The sequence below is a fragment of the Montipora foliosa genome, chromosome 13, assembly GCF_036669935.1.
Source record: "Montipora foliosa isolate CH-2021 chromosome 13, ASM3666993v2, whole genome shotgun sequence".
Taxonomy (NCBI): domain Eukaryota; kingdom Metazoa; phylum Cnidaria; class Anthozoa; order Scleractinia; family Acroporidae; genus Montipora; species Montipora foliosa.
The window spans coordinates 28790323-28803660 of NC_090881.1; the positions used below are offsets into that span (position 1 = coordinate 28790323).

The 13338-nt window shown below is 38.3% G+C and overlaps 1 protein-coding gene across 8 annotated transcripts in view; it reads right to left on the reverse strand.

Moving 5' to 3' along the window:
• Positions 1 to 8072, reverse strand: part of LOC137983252 (rho guanine nucleotide exchange factor 7-like) — a 36926-nt gene extending 28854 nt beyond the window's left edge. For 2 of the 8 annotated variants that reach the window (XM_068830447.1, XM_068830448.1), the window contains exons 1-9: positions 7739 to 8030; positions 7558 to 7650; positions 7336 to 7420; positions 4638 to 4744; positions 3794 to 3868; positions 3489 to 3527; positions 2224 to 2308; positions 1002 to 1087; positions 139 to 189 (exon numbers count right to left, since the gene is read on the reverse strand). In XM_068830447.1, the coding sequence (XP_068686548.1) occupies positions 139 to 189; positions 1002 to 1087; positions 2224 to 2308; positions 3489 to 3527; positions 3794 to 3868; positions 4638 to 4744; positions 7336 to 7420; positions 7558 to 7650; positions 7739 to 7909 (792 nt within the window). In that variant the 5' untranslated portion in view covers positions 7910 to 8030. Of the gene's footprint in view, positions 1 to 138; positions 190 to 1001; positions 1088 to 2223; positions 2309 to 3488; positions 3528 to 3793; positions 3869 to 4106; positions 4139 to 4606; positions 4745 to 6367; positions 6395 to 7102; positions 7232 to 7335; positions 7421 to 7557; positions 7651 to 7738 lie in introns of those variants that run through there. The other 6 variants (XM_068830445.1, XM_068830446.1, XM_068830449.1 and 3 more) reach the window with 6 other exon arrangements.
• Positions 8073 to 13338: the final 5266 nt, after the last annotated feature.

The window sequence follows — 13338 nt, forward strand, 5'->3', positions numbered from 1 at the left end:
CTATTACCAATAGTGTTCCCTTTGGAATATTTCAACATTGTGAGGTAGGATACCTGCACTGCAGGAACTTGTAAGTTCAAACATCAGCTTCCAGATCTCACTATTTACTTTGAGCTATTCATCTGATACCAAACTTACTTGAAGCTCGCTAACATGGGCCCTCTCTGTGTCCAAAATGTTTTGTACCACCTGGACAAAAAAATACCGATTGTTAACCCTCTCCGCCCTGCAAGTAAGACTTGAAGATTTTACTCTGTCTCACACCAGATGATTTTACTCTTCAATGAGGGCAGCTTCAGGGATGAAAGAATTAAATGTAAATACCTACGTTTAAATAGCTCTTGAAACTGCTGGCATGAAATTTTAAAAAACATTGATGTAACCATAATGTCCTGGCAAACCAAAACATGAGCTTAAGTTGTTTTCTGGGCCAGACACCTCTGCATCTGCTATTACAACACCAATGCTTGCTTCCTGCATGGTTGAATCCATGACTATCATTCATTTTAATAATAGCTGTTGTACAGTTAATTTCTTCACTGGTCGCAGAGTTACAATCTAAATGACGTCTCTGTGGTACTAAAAGCCGTTATAAATATTATTGAATTCCTTTATTCCGACTATTATTCCTTGGCTTCACTACAACTACTGTAATTATGAAAATACCAGAGACATTACGCATTGTAAGAACTTTAATTTCCATCTCCTCTCCTTCTAATCAAAGTTGTTGTTAGCAATGCAAAACCATGCTAAAAATGTGGGCGTTTGTGTTCAATCTCAGAGACCTCTAACCAAGGAGGAATGTAACAGGGACATATATACACATGTAGTGCTTGAGCGAATGCTGGTTTTGCTGAACCCTTTAAGGCCTGAGGGGGACCCCATTGTCAAGTAAGTTGAAACTGGCTGTAGTTGAACCCTTTCAAACCTAAGAAAGCACTCTTCACTCTCAACACAGCGATGTGTTTAACAAAATAATAACAACCAAATGTATCACTTACTAGGTTATGATAGATTCTTGCACTTTCCCTCTTGTTTGATGTCAATGACGTTGCTTGTGGTGTGACGGGAGTCGTAGGTTCAGGACCTGAACAAAAGATTATTGGTTTATTGATGTAATTTCAGTGTTTCCTCATGCACTCAAGTACAGTGCTGGTCACAGGAATAGCAGCACTTGTGCGTAAAATGCATGCAAAATGTGTGTGCATAAAATTTTACAGGAACTATTACATGCACCTTACACTACACAGTCTCGGTCTGCGTGTAATTTGACAGGAGTAAAAACTGCCATTTCCATTACACATGGCTTGCGTACATTTTTCCACTTAGTGATGTATGTGAATCTGCAATGTTTGATAAATTTGAACAGCCTTCCTTGTGTGTTCTTAGAATCAGGTTTTATTTTCGGATTGCTGCCCTAATCCATCAATAAATCTTTAGTTCTCATTGCAAACCACAAAAGTGAAATTTCTTTTATCCGGTATCCCCTATTTAATCAATTAAGAATCAAAAGTTTTAACTGTAACAAGTGAACAATCAATGATCGACGGAAATGCTTGACATCACAATATATTACGGACCTTAATTAACCCTTTGACGTCCAACCCGGCCGAAACCGGCCAGACCTAGTATTTTATTCTGTCTAACGCCAGATGATTTTACTCGTCAATGGGGAACCCCTGGGAGTCAATGGGTTAAGCAAGATCGACAACATTGTCAAAAAAAATATTATTTCCCATTACTGTAATAATTTTGCGCTTACTCCAAGTCACTCGGCATGGAAAATGTGAGTCCACATTCCAAGAATGAAATTGGTGAGAACAGTGTGGATATAGAGAAAATTGAAAAATCATCACCAGGTGCTCCCATCCTCCATACAACCTCAAATTTGATAATTTCACGTTGTTGGCAAGACAAGAACCTAACACATGTGCAGGGCATGCAAAGCTATTGTTTTTGCTAATTAAACCTATTGATATGTGGCGTTCTCATAGTCGCAGCCATCGTCCTTGCTTAAGGTCCATATTAATGAAAAACAAGCAATATGGGAATTCAAAGACCTGTATGATACATGTGCGTAATGCTGCTAACCCTGCAGCCAGTACTGTACATACTTCACTTTTCAAACTGTTGCCCATTTCTTCTTGACATGGCTCCCAGTGTGTGTGAGAATTATGTATATGATGTGATGTAAAATACCAGGAAAGGCAAGAAGACCCTTACTTGCTGAAATTTCTTTCACATAATTGCTAGGAAACCATCCAATTTTACCATTGAAGGTTCCTTCCCACCAGCCTCCATCAACAACCTAAAAAAATAAAACCGAAGTTTTCTCTGACTCTTATCTTCTTCACAGGGATGTAGATAATAGACAGGAGCCAGGAAAATTACCCGGCTGTGAGCATGATTTTTCCGGCTGCATGAGGCAGAAGCCACCTGAGAAAGAACTTGCTCTCTCTCCCAAACGTTTGTACAAGAATGTCAGTAATTTTTTTTTTATTTGCCCGCACCTTAGTTTCTCTTTAACCGCAACTGATATGAACATAAACACTCAATTTTTTTTAGTTCAAACAATTGCATTGCGTTTCTATGTTGCAGGCTCTTTTGTGTCAGCAGTACTATTTACCCCACATGTATGCAAAATAGTAAATGCCAAATCTCGTATTCCTAGCTTAGCAGACCTGTAGTGGCCAAAATTCACTTGATATGTAGGGGAAAAGGGGAAAGAAAACTGATTCTGAGGTCAATGGAATAAGATTTATTTTAAAACTGGCCTAAAGTAACAGAACAAGTTCTAGACAACCAGCTGAGATCGTTGAAAGAAGCTTCATCACTTCCACGACAGACTCGCTCAGAATTGCTTACTTTATCGCTCAGTCATCTACACATTGATCATATTCCATATTTTACTCTAGTTTAGTTCAACTAATAAACATCAACATCAGAAATGTTGACTTCCAGTTTATTGAAGCTTTATTGTGGGAAATCTGTTTACCTATGTTCACTGGGAAAAGTTCCAAATGCCCAAAATGGGATCAAACTTGCACTAAAATCAAGGAAAACGTGTTTCCGAGAGTCTAGATGTTCAAAATTTTCCAGGGGTGCATGCCCCCTGGACCCCCCTAGGTAAATCATGCCAAAGACATGATTTAATGGATCTCCAGCTCATCATACCCACCTATAATGTCCTCATTTTTGCCCATAAACATTTGTATCTACATCCCTAGGCCTGCTTCACTCTCAAGGTTGCTGGCATAGGGTGAAGCCACTATGTACACAAGTCACTGGGGAGCCCCCAAGGGGCAATATTTAATGAAATTCTGAGAAGGAAACATTCCCAATAAACGAGTATTCTCTACCATCGCTATCATGTAGCTTATTGCAACTTGTGCACCTTGATGGGGATTGTGTTAAAAGTCTGAAAGGTTTTATTTTATTTTGTTACATACAGTACTTAGAAACATTTTTGTAGGAAGCAGATACCTCACCTTAGTGACTTCAAGTATGTCTCCCCTCTCAAAGCAAAGCTATGAATAAGATACATGTAATAACATATCCATTAGAATATAAAACATGGGTGTGGCAGTTCAAACATAAAAAATTAAATTTTAAAATTATTTCAACCTAGATTGATTCTCGTTTTCCACTGTATTATAATCTTAGCAATTTTCAATTAATAAATAGGATGAGGAGACGTACAATAGAACATGAAATTAAATCAGGTTAAAATGATTTTAACCTGAACTTCATTTTGAACCTAGATATTAAAGATCTCATTAGACTACCATGATACCTCATCCTCATCCCGTCCGCTGAATGGAAATGCTGCCTTTACAAGGTGAATTCCTCCTCCATAATCTGTCATTTCCTACAGAAATTGAAGAAAAAGTTTTATTTTGCATTATTGTCAATTCAAGTATTTTTAACCTGCATGTACAGGCCGTATAATTTCAAACATGCAGAAAAGAAAGGCCATTTAATTAAATAAAAGCCATAGGACACAACATTCCTCTGGTATTGAGTTAACTTTGTTGAAAATGATGATAATAATTTTAACCATTATTATATTATTCACCAAAGTGGAGGTAAATATCCACCATACTCACCAACACCAAGGTGGAAATATACCACACAAGTTGAATAATCAGCTGAGTTTATCGATAAAATTTGCTTCTTGGTAACTGAAGCGAAACAGAAAGCCATTTTGTTTTTCTCCATTTGCTCAGAGGTGAATAGTCCTTGCTATGCATCTCCAAGCTAGTCTAAAGCTCAGAAGAAATTAGATAATCATAGCTATGCAGTTGTTTCCCGTTACATCTGCTACCATAACCTCCTTTAACATTTTATGGTTGGGATTTGTAAATTATTTTCAAATGCTGGTCTTATAATTACATGCTTCCTCAAGAAATTTCTAACAATCAAAGACATTTTTGTGAACATTTATAATATTTCCTGTTTTTGTTGAGGCTCCAATGAAGGGCACCAATAATTTTTGTTATAATTGTGACATTAGGCTTAGCATACATGTAGCTATCAGTTGTACGTATGCATGCAAGAAAATGTGACATGCCATTAATATATGACACTAACGTGACCATACACGTACACAGTGAGTGTTAACGGTTCACGACTCTTACAAGATGTTTTAACTCTTCACCAACTTCCTCCTCAGCTGAATCTTGTGGTGCAGTGGCTTGTGCAATTAGTTCATGATGTTGAGTAAATTTCTTTCCCAAACCGTATCCTATATTTAACAGGAATAAACATAAAACTAGTAAATGCAAGCCAGAACCTTTCCTGAAAACTGATTTCAACACACAAATAATGCATAGGTAATACTTTCAATGTCAACATTATAGGTACGCTAAACACACCAGTGATAAGACAAAGAATGAACGAAAAGGTGTTTTTAATTTCCCTTAAACATCACCTTGATATCAAGCCTCATCCATAAAAACATTACAAAAATTAATTATGATATAGTTAACAGAACAAGCTCAAGAGCTACTACTTTAATTACAAATATTGGCACTTCAATTGCCTTGTTGTTTCTTAACACTTCATAAAACATTGTGGTTTGGCTAGGGCTTGCAAACTTCATGGCAAGGGACACTTCAGCTTTCATTATTATGATTGTTTCTTTTGGGCAAAGCCTTAAACAAATCCCTTCTCATTTTTGGAAACTAGAAGGAAAATTAAGACATAAAAAATGGCTTAATCAATCAAAGTTCAAATCAATAATATTGGATAGAGAAAAAGCTTTTAAAGAAACATTGTGATGTTTGAAAGTACCAGTCAGACTTCCTTTTACGCTATCAGAGATACAGTGTATAGCTGTAGCAGAACTCGGATGTTTGCTATAACAGTTCTCTAAGAACTCCAAATTCGAAAATATGTTCTCCAAATACCATCCAGATACAAGACAACATGCATGTAACATATAAGCTTAATTAGACTGATCAGGTGAGAGGTATTTAAAATAAAAATAATTATTGAAAAGCCCTTAGCGCAACCACACTAAGTGGCTTTTTTGGACATTGTTCTTTTGCTCGAAGCTCATCCAAAGTTCCCACGCGGGTTTATTTCCATTTCAAAAATCATCCCAAAAACGTCTTTTAGAGCAGTTATGCATACAGCTTTTTAATTAGCTTAAGATTCTCATCTATTTGGAGACAGTTTACCTGCCAAGAAAATATCATATCTCAGAACCCTTCTTTTCGAAGCATCCCAAGTCACCATATCAGAAAATACCGGTAACCTTTCTCGCAACCTTCATCTTAAAGATTGAACTGATTTCTTTTAAGCTCCAATGTTGTTATTGATACCAACCAATAAATTTACAAGGATAAAAGAAATGCTAACTATCTTTTTGAAAAAACATAAAGGAACTTATTATATTCATTTAGATGTAATTACATGTAAGTTTGGCTATCAATAAACTTCTACCTTGTATGATAGAAAACTGGTAACATCATGTTGGATTCAAAATCATGCAAAGCCATCACAGAGTGAGTAAAACTTATTCTATTGATTACTCAAAAGCATCTCACGAACACTCAAGTAATTTAATCACGATCAACACTCACAATATACATATTCATTACTAACACGAATGATCACTGCTCAACTGGAAAATCAAGAACATTCCAAGAGATCAAATTATTGTCCCTAAACTACATCAACTACCTGTAAAGTTTAACAAAAAAGAATTTGAAACATTGTTTGGTGATAACAAAGAATCAGTGGTCAGCTTACACTTACTTCCTAATTACATGTAGTTCCCATAATCCACAGTTGCAGAAATGTAGTATCAAAAGCATTCAAACTAAAAGCAATTAGCATGGTTCTAAAAGAAATTAAAACTTACAAAGACAGAGACGGTGATGTCTTTGTCCCACTTGAAATCGTTTAAGTTAATAATTTTGTTCCAACAACACCATCCTCTGGAAGAAACATAATGCTAGTAAAAAGTGAAAGTACTCCTGTGTTCCGTCCGCTCTTCAAGTTGTAACTCATTTATCACCTCCAGTTAGTCACAACTAACTTTACTAAAGTGCAAATACTGGTCTCGTTCTCATCTGGGATTAATTCCAACTAAAGAACTTCTAAAGTAATTAAAAGCTTCGCGTAACGGAGAGACGATCAAGTTTAGCAAACATGATACTATTGCTACTTTCTATAAAAAGAATTTCACTATTTGAAGAAACCTTTAGAAGCACACTTCAACTGCAACTTTAGTAAAAACCACTAAACAAACGATCATTTCTGTCACAAGCAACAACGTATTGTTGCTTATACAAGTTGTCAAACTTGAAAGATAATACGAACTTAAAGTTGTATGTCAGACTCTACAGCGCAAAGTGTAACTGTTATTTGTAAGAACAATCACGATAAAAAAATAAAAATATTCATGTGTCTTTGAGATGGTCAATAAGTGTTCAGCTCAAAGTTGTAGGTAACTGAACGATGAATCGACAACTTCGGCAGCTACGGTTCTCCTAAGACTGTACATCACGGTCATCTCGGAATAGCGAACGACAAAATCCAATACATTACATTATTCGGTACGAACAGTTAAATTCGTCGTTTCAATACTACAAACCATTGGACTTCCATGATGAACATCATTTGTTGAGGAAAAATCCAAGAGTCTTTACGAAGTTTTACAATTAGATTTGACAGCAAGAGCCACACTACGTAGCTATTGCAGCGCTTTGTTGTCAGAATGCGTCAGGCACATGACTATCAATCAATGAAGTTGACAGAATCTCGCCCCAATTACGAACAAAAGCCCTGGCTAAAGCTCAATTTACAACAATAGAGATAGTAGCTTACCAGTAGCGACATTTTCTAAGCAGCCTAGAGTTCGTAGAACGCGAGAGTAACCTTCTTCGTTGTCGAGATCAGTCGGAGAGAAAATCTACGGACACAAAGAAATGGCGGCCATTATTTATACGACTTGTTGAGCGTGCTCAGATGTATGAAACTTTAATGTCGAAACGCCAATGTTGACATAAAATAATTATAAGGGAAAATCATTCCATTTTCGTATCATACCTCGTCGTCCTTTAGCTGTAGTTCTTGGCACGCGCTCAAAAACAATCTGATATTCTCCAAGCGCTGTTCTTCGGTGACACGCTCTTGGTAGATCTGTGGAACATCGACCAGCGGATTTTGAACACTGCTCATTTACATGACAAAATTTTGATGCTTGTAAAAATATTTTCTGTTGACTTACCTTATTTATTGTACTTGGCTTCAACCGATTTAATAAACGACAAAGAAGAGAACCATCTTTCAGTATGTCCAACAGAAAATTATCAAGCGCAAGATCATTTGCCTCCTGTTTCTGTTCCAAGAGGCCCAAAGCCACAAACCAACTCACTATCTGGCGCGATTTGAGCCCCATGTTATACAAATATTCAGATGATCCCTGGTCAAGGATCGCACGGTTGACGAGAGAGACACTCAAACAAAATAAATCTCTCAAACGGTGTGACAGACAGATTCAAATTCCTGAGCTTGGTTCACTGGGTGGAACGACATACCTGGATAATACATGTCACGAATCTGAACCTTCAGGAAACATCACATCGATCACATCATCATAAATCACGCGCCAGCTTGATGAGCTACACACACAACAACTCTTGCATACATTTGAAGTGAACTAATCAGAGAAATTTTTTGCGACATTTAACCTTATTTTCCATTTAAATCAACCAGAGACAACAAAAACAAAACTCAAGAGAGATGTTGGGGGAGGGAAAATTTCCTGCCGATGAACCCCTCCCAAACTGATAGCAATCTTTGGCAACATAAAAGTAAAAGAAATCTTCTAAAGCCATCATCCATAAAAAGAATTTAAAAACAACAAAAATACTTCTGGAGCTCAAGGATGATTTTAAAATGTTTGCATTTTACGACGTAACTCGGACAAAACGAACCGAATTTGGCGACTATAATTTGATTTTAAATCTGATTCGCACTTCCGTTAGGGGGACATATATCAAACCGAGTTGGGAGTGTACAGAATTCAATCAGATACTACCAACAAAAAAGTTGAGGGAAAAAAGCAAATACTTTGAGGTTAAAAGATAATTCTGTCAGTGTTACCGGATCGTCACGATATAACGCCCACCATATCGGAGTTTCAATCATCCCTTCTGTCACAGATCGTGAGAAACGGAAACGACGGCTTGCAGTTTCATGTTAAGGTAATTCCCATGAAATTGTTCTACTATCAAACTTTTTTGGAAACTTGGCATAATTAACAGTCATGGTATGAACATTAAAAAAAATGCAATAAAAAATGGGGTCACCGTGCTTGTTTACGCGTCAGCAGGCTCTTAAAATGGGGTATTTTTACTGTTTTCGGGTTAAAAATTCGAATCACCTTCATACACAATTAAGTCTTGGTTACTTCACAGACACAAAATTTTATTTTGAAAATAAAGCTTCTTTTATTTACATAAGCAGTAATGCTTCATTTACGCCGACTTTGATTCCCTGGTTGTGGGAATAGTGCACTTTTTGGGACAGTTCCGTGGTTAGCTTGAAGTCCTCGCCTTGGATAAAATACACCTAGTATGGAACTGTTTTCCAAAAAAAATTCATGTTCTACTATCAAACTTTTTTTCTTCTTCAATTATGTTCTTTATTAGCCTGTTCTTAGCAAATACCTGAAAAAAAAAATCGGCGGTCACCGTGCTCGTTTGAGAGAAAAGGAGCATTTATTTCGCTATCGGGTTTAGTTTGAGCGAAATTAGACTTGCCACAAGTCGACCTCACGATAATCCCAGGAGAAAATGTTTCGGCGAGCGAATCGTGATTTTTCGTACGCGAAGTGCATGAGCGAGCGACGAAGTCGCGAGAGGTCGACTTGCCTCGCTTGCAAGGTTTTCATTTGCGTCTCGCGCCAAAAAGGGGATGACGTCATTCGCAAGCCCTGAACTTAATGGCGCAATCCGACGAAACAGTCGAACATGTTTGTTTCTACGAAATCGAAAGAGGAAATTTGTTGACTTTGTGCTAAAGGTATCAGAAACAAAGATGAAATAAAACGAAAGCTTATTTCAATCTCGAGTCGCCGCTTGGAAAGGAGATCTCCAGTGGTATTTTTTGGACCAACACTTGTGCCGTGATTTGTGCTGAGAGAAACGAAAGACTAATTCGAAAGATTAGCAAGTAAGGGAAAGCTTCGAATCGTCAAGAAAGTCAATTGATTTCACTCATGAAAGATCAGGTAAGCTTCAGGTGTAGGAGACGTACTAGACCGAAATTAAAAGATACATCTTACCATTTAGCCATTTAGCAATGACTCTCGTCGATGAATACACATGCATTTTAAACTTTTTTGTTCCATTGGACGAAAAATGTGTCGATAGTCGTTGAGAATCGCCTCGGGACTTCCAAACACCAGTTTATACTTAAGATTTTAAATGTGTTGTCTCCTACATAGCGACCGGCTAGAGACCAAATCTTTCGTGAGTGAAATCAGTGGAAGAATTACGAAGGCGATAGCATGCCACCCGCCCCAAGTAAACGACCAAAAGCCTAAGGGACTAGTTCAAAGGTCAGACTTTCCCAGCTCCGGTTGGAGAAGACAAACAGATCTATGCAAGACAGATATTCTTGAATTATTTTCCTGTGATGGTCGCGCAATCGGAATATCTAGCATGTTTGAAAATCACGCTTCACTGCTTGTGGCAAATTTTGATTGACAACTCTATCCCCTGGGGTCCACGAGGACTACTCTGATTGGCCTAGCTCAGCGACCCGTTTTTGGGTCGCTAAATTGGCGCCAATCAAGTATGAAAAGTCCTTCGTTCCGCGCGTATCTAGACGAAGGACTTTTCGAAAGTCTAGAGCGAAATCTGTTACGTTTTGTATGCGCACGTGCTCTTGTGCGCGCGCTACTGACGCGAAAATCGTGCGCAGTAGGGATGCGCAATGCAATACTAAGGAATTACCTTAAATGGAGTTTAGCTTCGCGTAACCCAAGGCAACTCGGAATGCGACTCTAAAAAACCAAAAACTCGGAGTCTTTTTAAACAATTGTTTGTAGAGTTTCGATGAAGCAATTTTGTGAGTCAAAGGAGAGTCAACTCGAGTTCGTAGTTGATGAAGAAAATTGCCGTAAGGAGTCTGAGTTATGAACGATCCTAATGTTTCGTTGTTTTACTTACAGGAAAATGGTTTTGGGTTTCATTTTTCACCAACAACTGGTTATGTAGAAGAAAAATGAGAAAAAAAATCCACGTATACGGCAAACACGGAAAAAAATTATCAACCGGCGACGCTTTCCTTTGTATGGAAAAACCGGGGAGAATTTTTTGCTTAAAGGAACAGAACAATTTCCTCAATCAAAACATGGAACGGGACGAGTGTTCCTTTTCAGACTTTCTTTCCTTTTTTCTCAAGAGACTGGATACTAATCATTTAGAATAACAAACATTGCTGTCGGATTTTTTTAATAATTCTCACCTGCAGTTGTGCAGCCAGGAGCTATAAAAGCTTCCGCATGAATCGACTGAAACCCGCACGATTCATTTGGGTAGCTGAACACCAAGACCCATGGGGTCCGCCGCATTTTTCTTTTTCCAAGGAGCATGGTAATAGTGGGACAAAGCAAATGGAACAGGATTTTCCGATCATTCCGGGAAACCCGGGAAAAGAGGGGGGGGGGGGGGGAAGGGTCCTTTTGTGCGGAAAATGCGATTGATCCGGTGGTAAATCCGATGGAACAGACTTTTCCACTGAACATTTTTCGGTTTTTCCGTAATGATCGCAAAATCCGGTTCCATTTGCTTTGAGCAACTAGTACAATGCGCCTTGAAAAAAGAAAAAACATGGCGTACCCCATGGGCCTTGGTGTTTAGTTGCCCAAATAAATCGTGCGGGTTTCAATCAATTCATTTAGGGGCTTTGATAGCTCGTAGCTGCACAACTGCAGGGGAGACTGATCGAAAATCCGGCAGCCATGTTTGTTATTCTAAATCATTACTATCCAGTCTCTTGAGAAAAAAAAGAAAAGATAGTCTCAAAAGGAACACATTCATCCTGTTCAATATTTTGATTGAGGAAATTTGTTCTGCTCCTTGAAACAGATACTTCTCCCCGGTTTTTCCACACAAAAGGAAAGCGCCAAGGAATACCTCTGAAGGTGTTTTTTTTTCCCCGAAAAAATTTCAGTGGAAAAGTCTGTTCCATTTGATTTACCACCTGATCAATCGGATTCTCCGCGCAAAAAGAAAGCGCCCCGCCAAAAGCGGAAAATGGGGAGAAAACCACAGTCCCGTGGTCACTTTTGCCGTTCCTAAATCATTTTCAGCCATCAAAGGAATCCCTTCAGTGGCTCCTGATAGCTATAGTGTTTACCATCGGAATTCAGGACAGCCAATATATATCTCAAAGTTAACTGATCGTAATGTGAAGTGCTAAGTTTCTACCTCATATGAACCATGTGAGCGTTAGCCCTACTGATGGAAATGGAAGTGCTAAGTTTGATCTAACCCGAAGGTCGTGGATTCAATTCCCACCCTGGGCAGAGTTTTTCTCTGTCCTTGTGTGGGCTAACGCTCACATCGTTCATATGGGGTGGAAAACTTAGCACTTCACATTAAACTCTAATCAGTTAAGTCTGTTCATATATAAGTGCTACACGGCCAACGTTTGCCTTCCCAATATCTCAAAGGTCTTACTTTCCCCCAGCCATGATATACCCCGCAAATGCCAGACCACATTTCCAAATCTTTGCAATTAGCATTTGCATATACAAAATTAAGCCTGCATTCGAGAAAACTGGAAAATTTAACAATTTCCTTACATTAATACAAATGCGCTTTATAATTTCTCCAGTTATTTTCTGGTTCACCAGAACTTTATAGCGCTGTAGATTTCAACCCAGCACCAACGCCCAACCCCCTTTTTATTTGGACTACGTAAGTAGCTGTTGGCTGGTCGATGAGAACGGGTGCGGGGTACAAGGGGGTCGGGAGGCCCAGATAGTCTCACCCCTGGGAGGAGGGTCGCAAAGCAGATACTTGCTATATCAGGGGTTCGGCGGTAGTGGCGTCAATGACTGCACTTGATGCTTCATTATATTATTTATAATAAAATACGCGTCTTTGCCTTGGACTTCACGCCTTATCGGCTAGCCTATTCCACACGCGATTGTCACAAAAAAGAAAACTCGAGAAGAAGAGAATTAGCTACTTTGATATAACCCGCAATGAATTTTGTTTTTCCCACAAAATTTTACATTAACTATTGGTTTCAAATGCACGTGGGAATAGTTGACAATAGCCTATGCAAAATTTGAGAGGAAAACAAAATGCATTGCCTGTTCTATGAAAGTCGCTAATACACGGCTCACTCGCGCGACAAAAACCATTAGTCACAGGTATTTACACCACCAATGAGTAATTTAAGCAATTTTATAAACAAAAGAGTATTCAAGCACTAAAACGTAGTGGGTCCATAATAACATTTTCAACCAAATATTCTTAAGAAGCCACAAACAATAATTTCTAAGAATTCAGCTCACCAAACAACCTGAAGAGAGAACACTGCATAAAACTATCCTAATTAATTAATAGACATTTTGTATATTGATAAATCCACTAGATTGTATCAGTTAACCCTTTCACTACCAGGAGTGATCAACATGTAAATTCTCCTCACAATTTTGATGACATGTCAGTCAGACAGGTATTAAGAATGAAGATTTCGATCTTGGGAATAAAAGGGTTAGCCAGTCTCCTTTCAGATGGCTTGAGCAAAACATGCAGTCTCACTTAAGTTATTGCGGCATAACACCAGATTATTTGGCACAAT